The sequence below is a fragment of the Fusarium subglutinans genome, assembly GCF_013396075.1.
Source record: "Fusarium subglutinans strain NRRL 66333 chromosome Unknown NRRL66333_c0000259, whole genome shotgun sequence".
NCBI lineage: Eukaryota > Fungi > Ascomycota > Sordariomycetes > Hypocreales > Nectriaceae > Fusarium > Fusarium subglutinans.
In genome coordinates, this window is record NW_023502322.1 from 36,314 (window position 1) to 59,767 (window position 23,454).

Sequence of the window (23,454 nt, forward strand, 5' to 3'; positions counted from 1 at the left end):
CTGTAATTTCCCTCCTCATCTGCTTCAGCTCGGAAGTTGTGCGGGCGTCGTATTCTGAAATTACTTGGTTGAGCGTCGCCATTGACCTTGCATTATCTTCCGCTATCATTGCGTCTTTATGGAGATTCTGAAGTTCGCGCATTTTACTTGACTGTAACGCCATTGTGTCACTTTTATTAATGGCAAGACGTTTGTTTACGATTCTGCTGTATGGCGCGTCTGTCGAGAGTGCCGATAGGTTTTCAGCAACGTCAGACACCAAAGAAATGATATGCCCGAAAAGATTCCCGAGAAATTCCTCTAGTTCGAGGGTTGGGCCGTTTTCTGGAAGGGTGCGAATAAACGTCTCGTGTCGGGAAAGTATCTTGTAAATGGTCTCTCCTTGCTTTATGACCTTGCGGGCGCGACTCAAGTTGTTTCTGTTAACGCCCAACTGGCAATGAGCCACAAGGAGCCATGTGCATGTGGTCGGAATGAAGCCGAGGGTTGCCACTTCAGCATCACGGAATCTTGCGACGACCTCTTGCTAGGTTCCCTCTTTTTCGATCTTGACTCTCAGTTCCTCTTTGGATCGCCAAACATGCTCCGAGTAATCTGCAAGTTTTTGGTGCCGAATGATTTCTCGGCGATGATGAATACAAATAGCCAAAAGTTTCAGTCGCCGATCAACCCCATCGGGTAGCTCAGGAGTTATTAAGAAAGTATTTCGCAGTACATTGATGGTTTCATCAGCATTGAACCTGGCTCCTCGAGCCGTGCGCCAAGCATTATCCCAGATCCTGTCGCGAGGAGTTGTTTCCTTATGCCCAGCGCCATGAGCGCGGAGAGAAGCCACAAGTTCTTGATCTTGCATTGCTAGGGCCATCTGAAGAGCATTACCGAAGGACACGCCAGACGCGTCGACATTAGCGCTATAATCATCCAAGAGAATATTGACAAGTTCGCGCCGACCGCCGGCAATCGCCGCCTGAAGTGGCGTTCCCAAAACTTCATCTGGCTGGTCAATGTTGAACCCTTTCCCGAGCAGTTCGCGAACGATGGCGGTCTTGCCTTGAAAGGCAGCCAGCTGCAGGGTCTGCCCAAGATGACCTCCAGTCCCAGGACCTACTCCAGACCCTAGGAGAAGCTTGACAATGCTGGTATAGCCCAAGAGTGTGGCATAGTATAAGGGATCTGGTGCGGCTGTGCAGTCGGAAACGTGGGAGTCGTAGGCCGAAACCCAATGCTTGATACATCGAGAGTCAAACATTGCTGTGACCTGATTTTGGAGTTCGGCCGAGACCATTCCATCTTCTGTGATCGCATCAACATGTTTATACCAGTTACGACATGCATACCATAACAGTGGCGTCTGCATTTGCGCATCAGCTAAGAATGCCGAGTCATGAGAATCTACAATCATCGAGAGACAGTCCTGGGCGATTCGTTTGTTTGCAAGTAAAGCCGTTGTCTTTTTCGCTTCCTGGAGGATACTTGCAGATCTTTGTTCTTGTTCCTCGTCTCCTTCTGCGCATTCGATAAAGTCTGCCACTTTCGCCGTCATTTTAAGACTCACGTAATCCCAGACAGAGGAATGTGAGGCAGCGATAATTCCATTCTCGGAAGTGTGAAGAAAGTTCTGGCAAATCTTGGAAACTGGTCCACTTGATGCACTGCCCTCAGGGTGCAGGGCTAAATATTCTGGCCACGAGCCCGACGAGCAGGCCGCGAAAGTGTTGTCGCTTGACAGACTCCCAGTTGTCCTGGATGTGGAGCGTATCGTCATCGTACAAGACTCGCTTGAGGCAAAGATCAGCCCATTTAAACCTGCTCGATCATCACTAAATGGCTTCAAGTAGACGACACATCACAAATGTACTTACATTCCCTCAGCGTTCTCGGAAAGGGTCTCCACCATATCGTCCGCTACCGCTTGAGTCAAAGCCCTTGGATGTTCGCTTCCGAAGAGCTCTACTCTCCTCCGAATGAAAGCGTCCACATCTGGCTTGCTTTTCTCTCCACCAGCAACCATCAGAATGGTGAATGGAAAGTATTCACTAACCGGCACCACTGTCTGACTGGCAAGCAGTAGCCGCAGCTGTCCTGGCTTGACTGCGTCATGTATGGCCTTGAGCTCTTTCAGCAGGTTTGTGAACTCAGGGAACTCATCAATCCCATCGATTATGATGGTACTATTGCGGCGATTGGCGATGATCTCGATAAGGAGGCTCTTGGCCCCTTCCCAGCCCAGGGGCGCAGGCTGCAGAGTGCCGTGTTTCAACGCCTTCCCAAAAGCAATCTGAACTTCTTCGGTGACTCTTGTTCTATCCGACGACATTGCTAGCTGTCCCACAAGGCCACGAAGTATTTGTTCAAGTCGGGAAACGGTATTCGGTGTCTGCAATGTCTTACTAGTATCGACCGAGTAATAGAAAAAGGCGAGGTTCTCTGTGCTAAGCGATCGCAGAGAATTTACCACAATGGACACGAGGGACGTTTTGCCAGTACCAACGGTTCCACTGATCCATAAGTGTGACGAGGTGCTGCCTTCCCATTTCTTGAATTCAGACGAGTCCAAAAACCATCTACCACTGTTTCTGAACTCAGAGCCCAGTTTGTCTTGCTTGTCTAGATGCTGCTTATCGACGTCGACGTCAGAGAGAAGCCATGCCTTGATTCTGTCGATTTGATTGCTGGTCTCGATTCTGCTCAGTTTTCCAAGATCTGATCATTCTTTTTGAGTGAGGCGGAGAGTCCAAGTGAAATAACGAATGCTTGGCACTCCTCATCTGCTTTAGTGAGGCTTGCAAGAGTTGACTTCCAATCGTCCAAGACAACAATACCCCTAAGCGTGCGCTTCAGTGTTGGCCTAGCAAAGTAGCAGGCAGCCTTGATACAGAACAACGTGATCATTCTGTACATGGCTACAAGGACCTTCTCAAAGTCCTCATGCTTTCCATGCCTACCATCACTGTAGTCTTCCTCCACGGTTCTGTATCGTGCAACGAGTTCTGTTGCCTTGCTAACTCCATCAATCGCAATTTGTCGTTCGTCCGTATCGTTAGTAATGATCTATAGTCACCAAGTGTCAGCCACTTTTCCAGCATACATGGCATGATATTGAACTCACCGGTAAGAGAACACATATACCTGCCCACGCTAGACCTGAGTAAGGGTTCAGAACAGCAGTCTGGCTTGCAAACCCAGAAAGTTCCTGCACTATCCCCACGACTCGGGTGACTTCCTCTCGCACCTTGAAAACATGGCCATGCCACTTCAATACCCATTCCTTTTGCTGCATCTCCTCAAGTTTTATTTTCACCACGGCCCTCATTTTGGCATCATCTCCCACCACCATGCGCCGCGTTGATGGTATTTGGTGGATATCCAAATCGGAAAGTTCGGAGCTCGAGGACTCTGCAATGTCTACTTCGGCTGACGAACTATCCCTGCTGAAGCCAACATCGGTGCATCGGTTCTGCGTGTCCATTAGATGTGAGGCGTTGCCGCTAGTTGTTCTGCCGTCTGTCCTCGCAGCGCGCTCCAGGAGGACATCGTATGCGGCCAGTATTTTCTTTATTTGTTCGTCCTCATCCCCTAGAATCTCCTCATATGCTTCTTGCCAGAAGTTCAAGGTTTTCGTTTTCTTTATGTCACCCTGGGAATCCGAGTTTGCAACTGCTGAAACCTGTGCCTGACTGGTCGTAGGGTTCTTGCTTTCTACGATCAGATCGTATCTAGCCTCAGAGATTCCAGATGCAGCGTCCTTATCTTCCGGGGTAGGTCGTTTCCGGCGGTGCAAGAGCTTGGCGGTCAATCGAGGCATTGTGGCGGTGAATAGTCAGAATACCACATCAAGATACGTTGTTGGTGAACTGATGGAGATACTGTATCCAAATGTCACAGGAAGGACTGTCTTGATGATGCTCAAAACTCCCTGACATATGGAATGATACCTCATCCTCTTCATTCGTTACGAGGCCTCGTAAGTACAACAGATGACACAGACGCGGGGGCTGTAACACATTGGGCATCAATATGGCTTACTATAATCCCAGCCCCGTGATCTTTTGAAACCTTTGTAAGTATCACTATGGTTGTACATGAAGACGTTATTTCACCAATGAATTTTCCACCGTAAGTTCACCGGCTTCACCCTCGGCGTGACCCTTCCTGTAACCTGAAGACCCCTGGTTTGTGTATTCCTTGTCATACATCCAGAGCAACGCCCGAACCTCTTGATTATCCCCCCAATCGAATTCGATTATGTACGAAATCCAGGGTGCTGTTGGGTATCTTCCTTGCTTCGTCGTCTCATTGTTCACACATTCCATGTCCACGAATTGTGATGATAGTGCCTCAGCTCATAAGTCTCGTTCACGATACCTTGAAAATTGACGTAGAGAGGGTCATTGCGGACGCTGACATTAATGCGGGAATTTCGAAGAGAATTCCAGTATCGGCCCGTATATGCCTCGAGGTTCGAATGTCCAGTGCCTCTTTCCCGTCTCATTTGAAGCTCATCTTCCATTTTCACCGCCGGATCTGGGGCCGCCTTCGCAGCGACAGTAGTAAGATTCAGAAACTTCAGAAAGTCGATGCTCTTGGCCCTGCCTGACAGTTTGTGGACAATCATTTGAGGAATCCAATCGCATGCATCGCCCAGACCTGACGAGTGCTGAGTTGCAATGGTAGCTGTCTCGGTATGGCATAATGTCTCAGTTGTGAGCTAGATGTGTTATTTGCACTTGAGGCTTGTGGCTGAGAGCTTAGATCAGCAGACAGAACTTAGATAGCCGTCTCGGTGTCTGGCATCACGTAAACGGCCGTGTTGACTCCCTGAAAGCTTCTTCCATGATACAGAGCGAACTGACCTCGAGCTCCTTGGCCAATTACAGGCGTGGAGGTAATAACCAGATATTTGTAACTGAGAGTGCCTAGAGGACAGGGGAGCTTTGCGCGCCCCCAGACCAGTGCATAAGACTGTTGTGCAAAGAGAGGAGATCAAGCTGGTTGTGAGGTCGGAGAATTGTGGTAAGCTGCCTGAATGGCTAGTCTGGAGTTAAGGTCGTCTTGTTGTTGAATTGATGATTGACTGCGTGCACAAAGCTGCTATAATATTTGGCCAGGTCATTGGCACAGCTTCTAGCGGCCCCACGAGCTCCCATGAGGGTTTCGTGGGATATGGTAGGGATTGGAACTTCATGTGTAGAGGCATCTTGGAGCTCGGGCAGTATTGAGGCGACGTGAGTCGACTACACGAGCTTCCCTCCCGCAACCAACATGCCTACCAATGATATTACCATTCCTTTGGTAACTGAGCCAATGAAGTAAGTTGTATCGCCATCTGGCGCTTCCTTTGCCTCAGGGTCCCTGAAGCCAAAGTGTTTTGCGTATGCTTCTTTTCCGCCCGAAAGAACGGACAACGAGAGACCAGTTACGCCACTGACCTGACAAGTATGGCACATCTGAGGCTCCAGGGCAGTGACAAGGTCGTGCATAATAGGATTAGGATGGTTCGACATAGTGAGGGCTTAAGTGGCCATCGACGTCTCGATAGAGCACAAGAGCAATTGATGCTTGAAAGAAGCAGGTACGGCTTGAACAAACGCATTGAAGTGGAAATTGGCCATAATTTAAAGCTGCTTTTATGTTGGGATGAGGGGAAATTGTTTGCTCGTTGTTCGCTCTTAGTTGTTTGTCCTCTTCCGCCACAAAGATCTATGACACGTGTGAACCCCGGCATTTACCGCCAACTTCATTTCCAATCTCCGAAATGGAACAGAGACAACAATTAAGTCTCCTCGTATCGCTGGATAAGGAATTTGTGCATGCTGAAAATTACTCGAAACTGCCGCCTAAGATAGCCTGGATGACAGGAGTCGAGTAACGACAATGCGGATTTTAATGGCGCTTTAACCCGCCAGATAATAAGAGTAGCTTTTACATAATTATCCAGATCTATCAATCTGGATCGTTTTACCAAGACATTAACATAATCCAGATATGCTGGCTACAGTAATTATCTTCTATACCTTGTGATTTTGATACGAGGTGAGCCTCGCTATTGGTTGCAACTTAGCACCCGATGACCAAAACTCGCAGATCGAGAAATTAAGCACCAGGCATCGTGCCTGTACTTGGCTGCACTGCTGTGAGTAAGCTGATGATGACGCAACGTGGACTTGTAAGCTGGAACAAAATACCTTTCGATGCAGCCAAGGGCCTAATCACCAAGAAATATCGCCTTAATTGGCGATATAACGACTGCGAATGTAACTGCTCGGCGAGGTTACCGCAAAAAGCGTTAATTTTCAAGCTTGTCTCACGAATAAGCTAAGCCTTATTATGGACTGTTAATTGCTGACTGCATGGGACGGTATATTCAGCTGGTCCAGCGTTGGACCAATAGTCGTTCAGTTCTTAGTTGCAAATGAGGCACAAGAGCATCAATCCTTGCAAGACGGACAGACAACCACTCGTACTTATTACGCTCGCTGAGACACGGTTTTATCAACTGCATTCTCTCCTTCCGATCGCACCCCTCTTCATCGTAGCGCCAATCGCCATCACCTCTTCCACTATGGTAGCAAAAAAGGCACGCGTGGAGCTGGAGAAGCAGCTCAAGAATGACGACCGGGATGTCGCCGATCTATGGAAGGAAGCTCTCAAGAGTTATGAGAGCATCGTCGGTTTCGGTCTCCAGCGCAAATTCGACAATGTTCAGTCTATGCTTGACTATGGAACTGATCAGATGAACAACTTTCATAAGTTCAGGCACGACAAGGGAAAGGTCGATCGATTGAGGACCTTGTTCTCTTCCAATTTGGATCTCGTCGAACAAGGCGCCAACCAAATCATCGCCGCCGCAGCACCGGCTTTTCCACCGGCCGCTGCTATTGGAACAGCCTTGACCTACATGCTTCAGGCTTGTCGGTCTGTTTCAGCCGACTACGATATCGTGATTGTCTTTTTTGAAGACATGAACAGCTTTCTTGGTCGGATTACTATCTTGGAGAAGAGATTACCGCAAGACAAGGCTTATCAGAATTGCTTGATGGAGGTCTTCACCTCGCTTCTCACTATGTGCGGTTTTGCGCATAAATACATTGAACTAGGTCGCTTCAAGAAATGGATCTCGAATCTGTTCAAAGGTGACGACGGAGAGCTTGGTGGCGCGAGAGCGAATATGAACAAGAACTTGGATCATTTACAGCAAGCCACCGAATTTGCCATCCTCAGCAACACAGAAGAGACTCTTGCCATGGCATCACAGCTTGATGAGAACCAGAAGTCACACGCCGAGATACTTGAGAGAGTCGGTCATACCATCGACACTATTCACGAAAACACAGAGAATATTCGCGGTGACATAGCCAAGATCCTCAAGCTCTTTGGTGGTCAGACCAAGGAAAAGACCATGGAGAAGCCGCAAGCGAATAAACCAACTTCTTCCAACAGTATCCGTAACGCCATGCCTATAGTCTTTAACGACGACCACGAGTATCACGCCCTCAAGGAAACTCTTCTCCCGGACTCATGCAACTGGATCTTTACCGAGCCTGAATGGGAGGAATGGTTAAAGCTCCCAGATGGATCACGGCCCATCCTCGCAGTGGCATCAGAGCCCGGTACGGGTAAGAGCCACATGGCGGCCGCGCTCCACGACAAGCTTGCCCAAAGAGCTAGCGAAGATGAGACAGGCCATACTTGCGTGGCACACTTTTACTTCCGTGAACAAGAAGACGCATTTGCTTTCTTTCTCTGCGGTGTCATCACGGTCATCAATCGCATCGCGGAAACAAACTATGCTGCTTGTGAGAAGCTGAACGCCCAGATAGCTCGAGACGACATTGACATGGACACAAAGCTCTGGCAGAACCTTGTTGAACACCTTCTCAATGCTGTTTTTGCGCCCGACTCCAAGTTCAACCTTTTCATTGTGCTGGATGGACTTGATGAGCTTCGTGATTGGGCAAATTTCAAGTTATTCCTCACAGACTACTTTAACGAGAAAGGATTGAAGATATCTCTGGTTGTTACTTCGAGGCCTGAGAAGTTGGATGATCTCCCAGAGGGTACCAAGGTGACTCGCATTGAAGCGACCAAGAAGAAGCAGACGCAGGATCTAAGGGCTTTGATCTGGAGCGAGATCAACTCTCTCAATAATCTGAGACGGTTTAGTCGTTATGTGCAGCAAAGAATCGCTGACAACATCGAGGAGGCTTCACCTAGTCAGTATCTCTCCACACCCATCTTGAGAAGTAGCTTACACTATAACAGATATGCTCTACGCCCAGCACCTTCTAGGCCGCCTTGACGATCTAGGTCGCGAGGGAGCTGTTCTCCGTGCTCTGAGTCAAGATAAACCCAAGACACTTCACGGAATCTATGAGATCCTACTCGCAGAATGTCAGCGTCGCATGCCTTTCAAACACCAGGAGGTTGCTGCGGCGTTGCTCCATTGGGTCGCCTTCGCCAAAAGGCTCTTGACTCTGGCCGAGGTCCAGTCCTTGGTCAAGTATCTCGCACAAGACGGCGAATTCGACATTGAAGAGATACGTGAGTTATTCGATAAGTTCCTGAGGATCGGTGGTCCTGGCTATGACACAGAAGTCCTAGCAAGACTTCAGGCCAGTAAAGCCACAGCAGTTCAAGACCTGAAGCAGGATGATGACGATAAACATGACAGTATCTATGACGATGGGCCTCTGCCAGTCACTTTCAAGGAGCGCTCTATGAGGCATTACTTCACGAATAGTACTAACGGCGCATCAGACTTTAGATGGGGTTCTTCAAAAGCGAATCGCAAGATGCTCGTTACTAGCGCAGACCTACTAAAACAGCCTCGTGAAGCTGTATGCGAAGGACTCCTCAAGTACGCAGCTCTATGGTTCATCTCGCATTTCACATCTCTCAACATGGACCAGCACACGTCGGAAGAGCAGGCTGAAGTGCTGGAAGCTTTCGCGGAGACCATGGCTGACAAGACAGGGTTGGCTGAGATGATGGCCAAGAGTGGTATTCTGTATGGAAAACGTGGTGGTGGAGCTGTGACCAATGTCAAGGTTGCTGAGTGGGCAGGGCTCCTTGAGAAGCTGGAGGTAAAGGAACGACTGAGTGAATTTGCTGTTGAGTGGTGGCAACGTGTTGGGCCTGATCCGGCAATGTGTCGCGTGGATATCGCAAAGGGTTATCTGCGTCGGCTGTACATGGCGCAGAACTCGAAAGACGCTTTTGATTCGTGGCAGCACCTTCACGGTGTTTTGCAGGTGGTAAGGGTCTCTCCAAGTAATCATCGCTGCACCAGAAAGACTAATTTCTTGCGCATCTCTAGTCGGAAATAACAAAGCTGCTGGTGGATCAAGCAGTCATCAATTTCCCCGACCGCTTCGAGGGCGAAGACGCCTTTAGTAAAGATAGTGCGGAGTTCGATGAAACTGCAGCAAGCCTCGGAATCTTGAATCTATTCAGCGATGAGATCAAGCCTGACGCTTCAGCATATCGGGCGGTTGCAGAAGTGCTCGATGAGTATGAGCTTCTAGGTCCAGCTGAGAAAACATGCCGCACTGCTCTTGATCTCTGTAAGCCCGGTGAAGAAGAGTTCTACAGAGCTTCATGCGTCATGTCCGGCCTTCTCACTGAACAGAAGAAGAAAGAGGAAGCCCGTGAAGTGGCACAGACTGCAGTCGACAGTTTATCCGCGGGCGATGTTCCTCCTGCGTTGAAGCGCAAGGTCTACACGACGCTTGCCAGAGCCCAACGCAAACTTCGTCAATACGACGCTGCTCTTGAATCGTTCTCCAAGGCTAAACATAGTGATCCTGATGGAATAACTCCAGGTCAAGATCTGGTAGACGAGCTTAAGGTCGTGCAGAAGAAGGATAAGGCTCAGTATATACAGATGCTGAAGGAGTGGAGTCTCGTGGAGAGGATCACATGGATCGCATCAGATTATGCAGAGGACGGTGAAGAAAGACATGCTTTCTTTTGTGACATTGCTTCAGAAACAGGCGAGCAAGACTTTATCGTCAAGTTCTACCAAGAGGCCATCGATTTTCTGGATAATCTCGACGCCGCTCTTCCTCTCCGCCTTGACCTCGCGGTGATATATTTCGAGGTATGTCGAGAGCCCGAAAAGGCACTCAAACTACTAGACCAGGTATTCGACACACGCGCAACAGGCCTCAGGTTCCCGATCCTTGGTGGAACTGCACTGCTGATGATGCTTCGGGCCGTTGATTGCATGACAAACGTTCAGCTCGAGCTGTTCCGTAAGTCTCGCGATCCGGTATACAAAGCAGAACGGCTAACCGCGCTCGCTGGCCTTATGCAGCGCCCGTTTGCGTCCGATGTTCCCAGAACATCTGCATCCTGGACCAGTTTCCATCGCGTTGGGTTGGCGTATATATATCTCGTCATGGGCCCTCTCGAAAAGTTCCAGCAAACCATTCAGTCTCTGTTGCATGACTGCTTCGCGGGTCTTAACGATTCGGTTGGCTGGAACGATGCACCTTATCTGTGGATGCTGGCACAGTCGTTATCCCTGATGAGCAAGGCGCTGAGAGATGATGCGGAGCTTCATAGACATGCCCGTATTGTTGCGTCAGCTGTGTTTTCGAGATTAGGAAATACTGACAAATCCGAAGACGCGGAAGAAGTCAAATACCAGGAAAAGACGACAGTTGAAAAGGATAGTGATGCTGAGCAGTCTGACGTCGATGTTGACTCTAGTGATGACGAGGAGGACGCCAATGAGCCGCCTACAGACGAGGGAGATCTGGTCGACCCAGAAGACGGGTACTACACATGCGGTGGCTTCTGCAACCCAGCGCGGAAGTTCAAATGGTGGGCTGGTCGGTCAGCATACCGATATATAACTTTCGCTTCAGGCATGATCTGCGAGGAATGCCAGGCTGAATATGACGCTATCCAGCGTGACGAGAAGAAGTTTAAAGGTAGGTACTTCTATGGGCTTGGTCAGGATAAACTGAAGCTTCCTGTCGAGGGCTGGCGGGGTGTGAAGAATGGTGTTATGAGGATTGAGGGGCAGAAGGATGTTGCTGTGGATGATTTCTTCAAGAAGGTAGAGACTGAGGTTGTGAAGAATGCTTGGGATAGGATTTGGGCCGGTGATGGATTCTAAGTATTGTTTCAATGATATTAGGATGCTGAATGATACAAGAGTGTTTGAGAACGAGAATATCCATAATAAATCATGTTTGTTTTACAGCTATGAGCTGCTTTTCCCATGTATTTTCATACTAGTATCATGAAGAGATTCAGATGCAACTGGCACTGGTGCTTAGCATCAACTCAGATTCACAGCGGTTTTCGGTCAACGACTCCATCCATCGCGAGACAACCCACTTTTGCTACAACATAACCTCACAGGAACGATACTGTCTTCTACGATATCGTATAAGCATTTGTTCGGTCCCCACTCTTGGATCATAGATACCAAGTGCCGCCTATCATCCCCGCGTTCAGAGATGCATCGATACCGGCCTTACAGTAGTCGATGTAGGATGGGGGAACAGGGATGGTAGCCGTCACTTTCCGCGATTTAATCGATACCATTTGCCAAAGCTGCATAAAACTAGCGCTCGCTATAAGCTGGACCACTATGCTGGGTTGTAGCTGGGTATCGTCGGCAAGAGGTGAGGAGGATTGATGGCTGATGAACGTGCCCACGACTCCGGTTGACTGAGTTGCAGCCAATCAGATTGTTCTGAATTAGGTCCGTTTTGGGAAATTTTAACCCGACCGATAAGATTTATGGCCATTTCGGGCAATTTTAGTCGAATCGGGATAGAACAGAGCCTATCAGCGACGATATTCTTTGCCTCGCTGGTCACGGCAAGTTGGCAGGCTCGTGTTAATCAAGTGTATTGGCAAGATAAAAGTTCCCGCGATAGCTACTTAGGCTTGTGCACAGGTGTCTTAAATTAAGTCAAGATATCTTTGTGTTTACTTTATCTCATCTACGACCCGACTCAGTCTAAGCCAAATTTGCCTGTTGCACTCTCTGAAGCCTATTTGAATTGTCGTTTGGCTCCTCATCATGTGGAACTTCTTTGGACGCTCCGCTGGCAGTAGTACTAACACCAAGACAGAACCAATCCGTGGTCTTCCGTCGTCTTGGTATTACTCTCCCGAGATCTACAAGCTGGAATGCCGAGCTATCTTTTCTAAAAAATGGATTCTTTTGACTCATAAGCTTCGTTTTCAGCAGCCCGGCGATTACCTCTCATTTACCTATGCCAAGTTTCCCTTCTTCTTAATCCAGGACCGCAACGGTAATATCAACGGCTTTCACAATGCTTGTCGCCACCGCGCTTATCCTGTTATTAAGGATCGCTCTGGTAGGACTGGCATTATCAGCTGTAAATACCATGGCTGGTCATACGGGTTGAAGGGAAACTTGGCTAAAGCGCCTCGTTTCGACACCGTCCCAGACTTTGATAAAAGCCAGCATGGACTCTTGCCAATTCACGTCCATGTCGACAGGACTGGCTTTATCTGGGTTAATCTGCAGGCGGATTTGGAGGAGACGTGGGAAACGCAGTTTGGCGCAGTTGATGAGAAGACCATGTTTGACTTTACTAGCGGATATAAATATAATCATACGTGGGACATGGACCTCAACTCCAACTGGAAGGGAGTTATGGAGAACTACAACGGTAAGTTGTTATGACCATGGTCTTTGAATAAGTAGTCTAACACGTTCAGAATGCTACCACTGTCCAACGAGCCACCCTCTCATCGCCGGAGTCTCGGACTTGCCTAAATACAAAGTCGAACCCAAGGGCAACTGCTTGGAGCATACAATCATCAACAAGAAGGAAGACGACGGGACAGATGACTTCAAGCGCTCCATCAGATTCTTCTATCCATCGACCTCAATTACAGTAACGTCAGTTGATACACATTAGAACGAGCTTTGCTACAACTCCTGACACTATTGCTTAGCAAGAACTTCTTCTACATCCAACGGATGATTCCTGTCGATGCAACACATACAAGAATAGAGAACGAGGTCTTTCGTCACGAGTCGGCCGGAGACGAAATCTTCAAAACCACTATGGAGTTCTACGCACAGGTTCTGGAAGAAGACAAAGAATTGTGCGAGTCCGCGCAGGTCAATCTAGAAGCTGGAGTGTTTATCAATGGCGAATTACACCCAGACAAAGAACGAGTCAGTATCACCTATCCATGAGCCTCGGCCCAATTACCAGCTACTAATATACTTTGTTTAGGGCCCCATCCACTTCCAGAACACGGTCAGACAGCATGTGATGGAGCATAGGAAGAAAGAAGTCGAGTTGGGCCAAGAGATTTTGCCTACGACGCCTGAGATGGTCGGACCGTTGAAAACTGGCACGTACGACAAGGATGCAATGTTGTGCTCTCAGCTGGAAAGGGAGAGTTGCGGCGCTAGAGCAACCTTCGCCTGGTAGTGATGCAAACTGGGCGATGCGACGTTCTTGTCTTTTATTAAGCCCGCCTATTAGTCGATATGTGAATACGCAAAGAATTGGAGATCATCTGTTGAAGACCGCGTCCACTTGTCAATAAGAGGATCCTTCACGGGAATTCTGGTACCAGGGAAAGGTAATCGGTTAATTTCAAAAGGACACGAAGGTCACCCGGTCCTACTTGTGCCAGTATGCGCACTGCTCTTATAAGATACGACTGGTGTGATGTACTGTTGCCATTGGAGGGCGGTTGAAGAAATGCTTTGAAAGACAGTAGAAAGGAGCTAGCCTCTGGACTTGAGAATTATCCTTTTGTTGCTTCTTTATCACCAGCTGATGATCTAACATTGGAACCATGGACTAAGCTGCACTAAGCATGCGGCCATGAGAGCTATAAAGCTAAGATAAAACCCAAAAACCTACTTATCAGAGATGCACAAGTACTTGTCGAGCTGATTGGGATTTTGCCTTATGTGGGTACACTCTTTCTAGGTTCTAAAGAAATAAAGCTCTGTTATAGGGTAGGCCATAATTCACTAAGAGCATCGTGCTTACAAGCTCGGGAAAGAAGTGGGAACGCGGGCCCGCTTGTCAATTTCCACAAGCTCAATCATCCCCTGTCAATTACTGGCACTAATCTTAATAGTCCGTCAACTAAAAGCAATAGTTCATTCTCTAGACTGGTTCGGGGTGATCTCAGGAGTTTTTTTTCCAAGCTGATTCTTTAATTGTTTTTATTTAGTTCACGCGACTCCCATCCACTTCTTCTTCTCTTATTCGCAGTCTTGGTTATTACCCTTACAGTCGTTACCTAAAACACCATGCGAGTTCTGACTCTTCAGCTGCTGGCAGCATGCCATCTTGCCTATGCATCGCCATGCAAGCCTTCTTCTTCATCCAGCTCGGCCGCTTTGTCTACCACTTCCGCTGAATCTACGTCTGTTCCCGCCATTTCGTCTTCAACTGTCGCCGATGAAACCGAGACATCTACAACTTTGTTCACTGCGTCGACTGCTGTGTCCGAAACCGAGACAGCCACTGGCGAGACGGAGACGGAGACGGCTTCCGGCTCTACTACTGAGGCTGCTTCTGATTCGGCTACTTCTACTATCCTCATCACCACTTCAAGTGCTGAGCCAACTACACTCGCTACATCCTCCGCAGAACCTACAACCACGACTACCGCTGCTGCAGAACCTACCAATATCCTCACAAACCCTGGCTTCGATTCAGGTACCACCGACCCCTGGAAGACACTTGAAGACCGTGGCCTGCTGTCCCTTTCCGATACAGGTACCCACTCAGGGTTATTCTCTGGCTACTTCACTGGGGATCTTCCCGACGGTTCTGACATCCTAGGCGTCGTGCATCCCATTGAGAAAACCTTGCTCAAGCCCAACACTGAGTATCATTATTCTATCTGGATCAAGACTACCACGGCTTTTGACTGCCAGACACGATTGATTGCGTGTGGAGCTGGAGCCGGGTACATTTCGAGCAGCGACTGGGCTGGGCCGTATAATGAGTGGACGCAGTTCACCATGACCTGTGTCTGGGATGAGTATTTTTTGAACCTTGGGCCGAATGTTCAGATTCGGGCGGAGTGCGAGACGTTAGAGTTTTACGTTGATGATGCTGTTCTAATTGAGGCGAACTAGAGAACGACATAGTCGGTATGCGTGGATGAGAGATAGAGCGCTCGGATACTGCGAGTCCCAGAATTTACTGTGCATGTCTCTGTTGGATACTTCATCCACCCTCGCAGCCGCACATAAATAGTGGTATTATAGAAATGTGGGTAGCGTTTTTATTTCTTGTCTATAGAATTTGTCATATAATCGCTTTTCATTTCTTCATTTGAGCCAAGTACGACTCAACATCAGACTCCCTCAATCGAGTAGCCTTACCATTCACCTGCTCACCAATGTCAACCTGGTAAGCCCTCATCTTCTCGAGGTACTCTGGCACGAAAGCGCCCAGGATTCGGATAGCGAGAAGAGCAGCGTTGGTGGAGTTGTTGATGCCCACGGTGGCTGTAGGAACGCCTCGCTGGATAGAGTTAGTCTGTGCATATTGTTGCGTGGGGTTATTACTTACAGGCATTTGGACGATGCTCAGAAGAGAGTCCATTCCGTCCAGGTGAGTAGCCTTGACAGGAACGCCAATGACAGGAAGAGGGGTGTATGCTGAGACCATGCCAGGAAGATGGGCAGCTCCTCCTGCAGCGGCAATGATGACCTTGATACCCCGGTCAGCAGCAGCAGTCGCAACATCACCCATCTTGACAGGTGTTCGGTGAGCAGACGTAATGTCAACCTCCCAGGGAACGCCAAACTGAGTGAGGATATCAAGACCAGCCTTGAGAACAGGGAGATCAGAATCGGAGCCCATGGTAACCAGAACCAAAGGATCTTTTGTAGTCTTGGCAACAGCCTGTTCAGGACGAAGGCTCTTGCTCTTGGCTTGAATGCGCTCTTGTCGCATATCGGCAGCCAACTTGACAAGAGGCTGGGCATACTCCTCGAGCTCTTTGATGTTGGCGGTCAATCCGGTGAGGGTGATGTGACCGATCTTGCGGCCGGGCTTGGACTGCTTGCCGTAGAGGTGGGGGTACACACCGATGTTGCTGGCGAACATGGACTTGGCCTTTTGCACGAGAGGGATGTGAGATTCTGGTTCGGCGCCTCCGAGGATGTTGATCATGATGCTGGATGCGACGTGGGGCTCAAGCTTTTCGGGGAGGGGCTCATCGAGAATGGATGTGAGTTGCGCCTTGTACTGAGACCTGTAGATTCATTAGCATGAAGTTAGCAAGACAGAGTTGACCACTTACATGTAGGGAACGGCTTCGATAGTTAGATGACCAGAGTTGTGAGGTCGTGGCGCAATCTCATTGACAAGGATGTCATTCTTCTCCGTCACAAACATCTCCACAGCAAAAACACCGCGTCCCCAGAGCTTCTCAACAACACTGACAGCAACCTCTTGCGCACGCTTGGACACCTCATCGGGTGTATCGCGAGGAGGCATGTAAACCCGTGAGCAGACATTGTCCTCATGAACGGTCTCGACGCAAGGATACGGCACAAGACGCTTTGTTCGACCCTCAGCGTCCTCTGTGCGAATAACAATGACCGAGAGCTCACGCTGGAAAGGTACGTACTTTTCAGCGTAGCACTGGAGCTTTCCAAATTCGCTCACAGCAGTCTCGATATCCTCATCATTCGCAATCTTGATGTTTCCGCGCCCATCGTACGAATCCTTTCGCGACTTGAGCATATAAGGAAATCCAAACTTGGCCGCAACATCCTTCAGCGCCTTTCGCATCTCCTCCGCACCCTCTGCCTGAATAGCGACCTGCTCAGCGATAGGAATACCCTGCTTTCCCAGATAATCCTTCTGCTCAAACTTATCCTGAATCAAGCGTAGCGTCTTCCACGAAGGATAAACCACGACTTTTCCCTCGGTGGCCAACTCTTCTAGAACAGCAGTCTCGATATGCTCCGTCTCGACGCTGAGAACGCTGCAGCTACTGGCGAGCTCTCTGATCTTCTGGGAGTCTTTGAAAGAACCGTCGACGTGGTATTTGCTACGGCTAACTTGCTTGGCGGGTGCGTCTTGGGCGTCGAGGATGGCGATTTCGACTTCGAGAGGAGATGCGGCTTCGCAGAGCATACGGCCGAGTTGGCCGCCGCCGAGAAGACCAAGCGCAGGTTTTCCACTCATTTTGGGTGTAGGGATGTGAGATATGCTCGTTGGAGTGAGTGAATGAGTGGGTTTGTGCGATGAGGTCAACGGAAAAATTTAGATCGGAGCTGGAGATGTGGGGCTCCGAGTCTGATATGGATGAGTCATCAGCCGTGTCTGTCAAAATCTGCCAGATAAACTTTGCAGATCAGATAAGATCATAGAAAGAGGATTCCTGAAGGAGTCAATATCAATGGTTAGTGTCTATTTTCTCACATCTATAGGTGTTGACCCCGTTGCTCAATGTCTTCAGCACCGGCATTTGGACCCCGGATGCCGTCTTGCTTCGGAAACAGAACGGGGCACGGCTCCGACCTTATCGGGTCGACCTCCGATATCGTCAACCCCGCTTATCGTAACTTCATGGTAGGGTATCTTAATTTGCTAAGTTCTGTCTGCTGGTTTAAGCTCTTAGCCACAAGCCTCAAGCCTTAACTGTAGCTAACAACTTAGACATTATACTATAATAACTGACCAATTGCTACAGCTAAAGGCTGATATTATAAAAACCTAAAAGATAAGTCATTTGCCCGCCATCACGGGTTATAAGAAGCTCTGATCTGCTGCACATACAACACGGCCGAATTAGAAACTTGGTTCCGCTGTAAGTGTCATTTTACTTGGACAATTTTCTCCATTATTACCTATTCACTCCAAGTTCTCAATCACGCACTCACTCTTAATATTAATAGTCATGTAATGAAAAGGCTCCTGTATTGTATTTCGGACCCTTTTGCGAAAATGCCTCTCCCAACATAGCAGCAAGGTCAGGGAGGGTCGAGAGCGTGGTGTGCCTGCTTCATGGGGGCACTGAGGTGAACGCCTATGGGGGACGCAAAAAGACACAAACAGCAGTATCTCTCTACCCCATCCGGACACTAGAACGACGCTTTTGCCAAGGTACCAAAGGGGTCAATAGGTGACCAGCCGATGTGCCTTGCCAAGTATGCTGACAGCAGTTAAGCGCCTGTAGGTTGAAATTACAATGAACATGCATTTTGACTGGCGGGACAGAAATAGAAGCTGCAAGCCACATTCATCCACCCTATCAAGATGCACAGTTCCGGGAGCTGAAAGACAGTTGACTGCAAAGATCCATGCAATTTCACCCAAGGTTTAAAGAGGTGTGGTACACCGAGGAGTAAGTATAAGAGTGCATGATCTGGCTCCGTTTCCACATGACCGTATTACCGAAATCCACAGCAAGCATCTACAACAAGAAATATCTCCTCTTTCAATTCAAAGACCAACGTAACCGCAACTCCAATTCCACTCCTTCATATCCATACCAAATCTAGCGCCAGCCTGAAAATTACTGTCCCTCTCAATGTCTGGCATCGAGGTAATCGGTCTCGTCTCCGCGATTCTCACCATCCTTGAGACTATCGGCCAGCTTTCCGATGCAATCAAAAACGCCAAAGACCTACCGCCTGCATTTCGTGAAGTGGCCGACAAGTTGCCCATTGTTCGCGAAATCCTTCAGTCTGTCGAAAAGCACCTCAGCACCTCAGCAGATCAAAGGACAGACGAGGCCATACAGGCGGTTCTGAAACATTGCAGAGAAAAGGCTAAGAAGTTGGAGAAACTATTTAAGGCTGTTGATCCGTCCGAAGATACATCCAGCTTCAGGCGCTATGCCTTGATGGTGCGGTCTCTGGGCAAGGGCCACCGTGTAGAGGTCCTGTCCAAAGGGATGATGGAGGATGTGAAACTCTTGGTACAAAACCATACGGCCCAAGCAGCCACCGAGGAACAGGTTGCGAAGCTTACCGAAGCTATTGAGGAGATATCAAGCATGGAGCCTTCCTTGGCAGAGGAGGAAGCTGTGAGCCAGACGCATTATGGATCCGGGGACAACGTCGCTGGGAGCAAGAGCCAGTATGCTGGCAATCATAATGAATATCATGGTACGGGCAACCCTTACTTTGGCTCGGTCACATACAATGGCCCGGCGTAGCTACTATCAATATACTCCGTCTCACAGTACTGACTCATTGCCGCGTAGTCCATTCCCAACCGCAAAAAGAGCTGAGTCTTTCACAGCTTTTACTAAGGTCGCTTGTCTTTGAGGAAATGGATATTCGGCCGACAGAGATTGAACCTGAAGCTGCTGGTACATGCCGTTGGATATTCCAACACAAGATATACCGGACATGGGAATCCCGTGATCGGTCTCTACTGTGGCTCAAGGGGAAGCCTGGTTCCGGAAAGTCAACATTGCTACGATATATCCTCGATAATATCGTGACATCAACGAACAGTAAAGGAAGACCTATAGTCCTTTCCTTCTTTTTTAGCGGCCGCGGCACCGAACTCCAAAAGACACCAGGTGGCCTGTATCGCTCGCTTCTCTGCCAGATGGAAAGCAAGATACCACAGGCACTAGAGGCCATGGAAATGAGATTCAGGCAAATTCATACCCAATCAGATACGTACGACGAGAGATGGATGTGGAACACCCCCGAGCTTCGATACTACGCCCGGACTTCACTTCGGAAGGCGTTGGAAACTCACCCGATCATATTACTCGTCGACGCCCTCGACGAATGCGGCCAAAAGAACGCGGAACAATTAGCTGAGGAATTCAATTCCATACTCCACTGGCCCTCATCAAAACATCTGAAATACCTTCGCATCTGCTTCACCTGCCGTCACTATCCTGTTGTAAACATTGAAAGTGCTCTTGAGATATCTATCGACAGAGAAAATGCGAGAGATATATTCCTGTTCGTGGAGTCTAAGCTACGTCTATTTCAAGAACAGACAGGGTCCAGGATCTCTGAATTCATATCACAGCATGCCGAGGGAGTATTTCTATGGGCAAGTCTTGTGGTCGGCAAAGTGTTAAGCCTCGATCGGGATCGCTTGGGAACAGCCATGATCGAATCTGAAGTCCGTCAAGTTCCTCAAAGCTTGGAGAAATTTTACAGTGAAATTATCGGACAGATCGACGAGAAGTCCATTGACCTTATCGATTGCATCTGCTTCGCTGCCCGCCCTTTAACTCTTGTTGAGTTGCATTGGGCTATGGCGCTGGCTCAGAACCAAGACTTGCATTCACTACAAGAGTTTGAAGAACTAGAGTACCTTCGGTTTAACAGCGGCGCTATGAAATGGAATGTTGAGATGCTTGGGCATGGTCTTATCGAATGTAAGACCAGTGGCGGAGTTGTTCAATTTATTCATCAATCTGTAAAGGACTTTTTCGTGGAGAAGGTAGTGCCGTCTCTCCGCAAGAGCGCCGATTTAGAAGGAACACCGCACTACTCATTGGCTAAGATCTGCCTGCGCTATCTGAAGATGGTAAAGGTTCCCCGGGTAGCTGATGTTAAGGCGAAATCCGAATTTCCGTTTCTTTTCTATGCGATGTCTCGGTGGGAGTTCCACATAACTCATCTTCCAGATGATGTGCAAGAGTTATTCCCTTGGCCCTGGTATACGTCCGATAACCGAGACTATCCAGATCATGAATTCCTTTTTACGACAGCACCGCTCCAAATAATTTCGAAAAATGGATGGACTGGAGCTTTGAGAGGCATCCTAGCGAACAGAAATGAAACCGGCATTAATGTCAACCTGGGAGGCCCTTCCGGTCGCACACCGCTCCATTTTGCGGCTCAGTATGGTCACACGGCTGTCATGGAATTACTTCTCGCAAGTGGCGCCAGGATGGAACTAGAAGACTCGCGTGGTCAGACGCCCCTTTCTCGTGCTATAGAACATGGCAACATCGCCGCGATAGAGTTTCTACTGGAAAGAGGCGCGCGAGTCGATCATAACTACAAGGTAGGTAGCAAGCTGCCCTTCAACGATAACCTTTTCTACAAGGCTTTGAAGGTACTGATTCTAGGAGTAAGTATGACACTGACAAGTAAGGTGATGTGCCAATCGAAACTGACTATCGTGCTATTAGCTCGATATTCTTGATGAAGCAATGGGAGGATGGTTTGAGCTGCTTAGAGTATGGATCACTTGGCCTATTGATGGGGTTGCCTGATGCTAACAGATCTATTCGTAGACGTCTCCTGTGGCCATACTGTCTGGAGACTTTACTATGCACAGAGGAGCTCCGGAGAAGACCATACCGATATGGAGAACTCCGCTATCACACGCTGCCGAGTTGGGTGATGAGAAAGCTGTTCGTCTGCTGCTGAAATACAACGCTCGGCCAAAAGATGAGGATGTAGACGGCGAAACACCTTTATCTAGAGCTGAGAAGAACGATAGAAAAGAGGTCATCCAGATCCTACGCCAAAGTATGGGCCAAGGATAACACTCGGAGCTTTTGCAACAATTCTGTTCATCGGGCCGTCGGCTCGATCGGTTCCTGAAACTGTAACGTTAAAACGGGCATTAGTTCTGTCCAAGCTTCGGTTGTTATAGAATGTTATGCAAACTGCTACAAAACATGTTTCAGACAGATTTAGACCCATTCGATCTTAATTACCCACCAATGCCTTATCCTTGTACGATGAAACCTGTCAATCAGGTTGAAACAATAGCGGGGAACCGTTTGCATGTCAGCCGATTAACTCTTGGAACATTCATGCGTTGTAAGATCCTTGTTTATTTCCCGTGTTTAAATAGTCGAGGAATTACCTTGAGGACAATCTTCTAGCACTACTACTCATTAGTACATACATGCATCAAAATGCGTGCCTCTCTCGACTCCACTCTTCTTATCCTCGCCAACATTTTGGCAGTCAAGGCTCAGTCATGTCCTGACATTCATATTTTCGGCGCCCGTGAAACCTCAGTCTCTCCAGGTTTCGGTTCGGCTGGTCAATTGGTCGACATGATCATAGCCGATCATCCTGGCGCTACATCAGAGGCTATTGACTACCCTGCTTGCGGTGGCCAGGCTTCATGTGGCGGTGTTCAGTACGGTGACTCTGCAAAGCAGGGTACTCAAGCTGTCACCACTGCTGTTAACGGCCTCAACCAGCGTTGCCCTCAGACAAAGATTGTCTTGGTTGGTTACTCTCAGGTAAGAACCCTTCAATCAGTGATCTAATACTCCTAGTAACTAACGGAAATGATAGGGTGGCCAAATCATGGACAACAACATCTGCGGTGGCCCTGACTCGGGAGCTGGCATCTCTGATTCATCTGTCCCTCTGTCCGCCGGAGCAGTTGAGCAGGTCAAGGCTGTCATCATGCTGGGTGACCCACGATTCGTGAGCGGTCTATCCTATGGAGTTGGCACCTGCACTGCCGGTGGCGTAAGTAATATCACTGGTCTTTATATGACACTGCTAACCACATACAGTTTGATGCTCGACCTGCAGGCTTCACTTGCCCCAACGCAGACAAGGTCCAGATCTACTGTGACTCTCAGGATCCTTTTTGCTGTGACGGAAACGACTCCAACCACCATCAGCAATACGTTAGCATTTATGGAAAGGAGGCTTTGGCATTCGTTAACAGCAAGCTCTGAGGTAAAACAAAACCTGAGGAAATAATTGCTGGGACTTTATGATGTGATTAGCCGTGTGTATGATATAATAAGTGAAAAGCTGTTTCATACTATCGGCCAAGATCGTATTTTAAAATCCCTATGTGCATTGTGCGTTTCATTCTACGATGATCTTGTGTGTGCCAGAGGTCGTAAAACACAGGACTTATTACTTCTAGGGACAACGTAACAACGTGGAGCTGAAAGGAGAATAAATTCATCAATACCGCTTGCGTAGGGTACCTTAGCAGGCTAACTAGGGCCGAAGTAGTATATTCGGGTTTGGCCCGCTGTCGAGGAATTGCTACTTAAAAAGGACAAAATCCTACAGAAAACATGATAGAGTAAATTTGACCTCATTTGACTTATACCCTGGGATCAAGAGGCCGTGGGAGCCCAAGTGGAAGCTTTCAACCTGTTGAACATTGATGTCTTACTATTAATAAAGTCAGTGTTACTAAGGAAGTAAAAGATTATATGACTTGCTTTACAAAATATCATGCCTCTCAATGAAGCTCTAACTATCATCCCCTAGTATCCCTCAGGGCTTCTAAACGGACACTAAGCCACTCCCAACATGGATACCCAAAGTCAAGAGCTGCTAAACCAAGCTCTATTCTTCCCAGGTACCTCTTCTTAGCCTCCCTAGATCGCCCCTGATTCTGAAGAGAATTGACAAGGTTTCCAAGAGTAATGATGGTGTTTGGGTGACCTTCTCCCAGCATGTCTATGTACCCCTGAAGGCCATTGTATTAAAACCAAAGTGTATTTTCTAACCTTATAACTAACTTATAA

The 23,454-nt window shown here is 48.4% G+C and overlaps 8 protein-coding genes across 8 annotated transcripts; 5 read left to right on the top strand and 3 right to left on the bottom strand.

The window, feature by feature from the left end:
- Nucleotides 1-526: 526 nt before the first annotated feature.
- Nucleotides 527-3,805, bottom strand: FSUBG_12275 (ankyrin repeat-containing protein; the record flags this gene model as incomplete). The annotated part of the gene is made up of 4 exons (XM_036677047.1): nt 527-1,742; nt 1,863-2,684; nt 2,762-3,051; nt 3,110-3,805. 4 exons carry the CDS (start codon nt 3,803-3,805, stop codon nt 527-529), a joined length of 3,024 nt encoding a protein of 1,007 aa, XP_036532255.1.
- A 495-nt stretch (nt 3,806-4,300) lies between these two features.
- Nucleotides 4,301-5,504, bottom strand: FSUBG_12276 (beta-lactamase transpeptidase; the record flags this gene model as incomplete). The annotated part of the gene is made up of 2 exons (XM_036677048.1): nt 4,301-4,708; nt 5,283-5,504. 2 exons carry the CDS (start codon nt 5,502-5,504, stop codon nt 4,301-4,303), a joined length of 630 nt encoding a protein of 209 aa, XP_036532256.1.
- Nucleotides 5,505-6,562: 1,058 nt separating this feature from the next.
- Nucleotides 6,563-11,125, top strand: FSUBG_12277 (uncharacterized protein; the record flags this gene model as incomplete). Its single annotated transcript, XM_036677049.1, has 3 exons — nt 6,563-8,213; nt 8,263-9,254; nt 9,317-11,125. The coding sequence occupies 3 exons, from the start codon at nt 6,563-6,565 to the stop codon at nt 11,123-11,125; spliced, it is 4,452 nt and encodes a 1,483-aa protein (XP_036532257.1).
- Nucleotides 11,126-12,043: 918 nt separating this feature from the next.
- FSUBG_12278 (rieske domain protein) lies at nt 12,044-13,439 on the top strand (the record flags this gene model as incomplete). The annotated part of the gene is made up of 4 exons (XM_036677050.1): nt 12,044-12,662; nt 12,712-12,895; nt 12,952-13,177; nt 13,239-13,439. The coding sequence occupies 4 exons, from the start codon at nt 12,044-12,046 to the stop codon at nt 13,437-13,439; spliced, it is 1,230 nt and encodes a 409-aa protein (XP_036532258.1).
- Nucleotides 13,440-14,278: 839 nt separating this feature from the next.
- On the top strand, nt 14,279-15,115 carry FSUBG_12279 (uncharacterized protein; the record flags this gene model as incomplete). The annotated part of the gene is made up of 1 exon (XM_036677051.1): nt 14,279-15,115. The coding sequence occupies one exon, from the start codon at nt 14,279-14,281 to the stop codon at nt 15,113-15,115; it is 837 nt and encodes a 278-aa protein (XP_036532259.1).
- A 187-nt stretch (nt 15,116-15,302) lies between these two features.
- FSUBG_12280 (phosphoribosyl-5-aminoimidazole carboxylase) lies at nt 15,303-17,183 on the bottom strand (the record flags this gene model as incomplete). The annotated part of the gene is made up of 3 exons (XM_036677053.1): nt 15,303-15,506; nt 15,555-16,242; nt 16,291-17,183. 3 exons carry the CDS (start codon nt 17,181-17,183, stop codon nt 15,303-15,305), a joined length of 1,785 nt encoding a protein of 594 aa, XP_036532260.1.
- Nucleotides 17,184-18,531: 1,348 nt separating this feature from the next.
- FSUBG_12281 (Het-eN) lies at nt 18,532-21,477 on the top strand (the record flags this gene model as incomplete). The annotated part of the gene is made up of 4 exons (XM_036677054.1): nt 18,532-19,111; nt 19,189-21,056; nt 21,118-21,165; nt 21,223-21,477. The coding sequence occupies 4 exons, from the start codon at nt 18,532-18,534 to the stop codon at nt 21,475-21,477; spliced, it is 2,751 nt and encodes a 916-aa protein (XP_036532261.1).
- Nucleotides 21,478-21,855: 378 nt separating this feature from the next.
- Nucleotides 21,856-22,641, top strand: FSUBG_12282 (acetylxylan esterase precursor; the record flags this gene model as incomplete). Its single annotated transcript, XM_036677055.1, has 3 exons — nt 21,856-22,191; nt 22,247-22,426; nt 22,474-22,641. The coding sequence occupies 3 exons, from the start codon at nt 21,856-21,858 to the stop codon at nt 22,639-22,641; spliced, it is 684 nt and encodes a 227-aa protein (XP_036532262.1).
- Between the last annotated feature and the right edge of the window lie 813 nt (nt 22,642-23,454).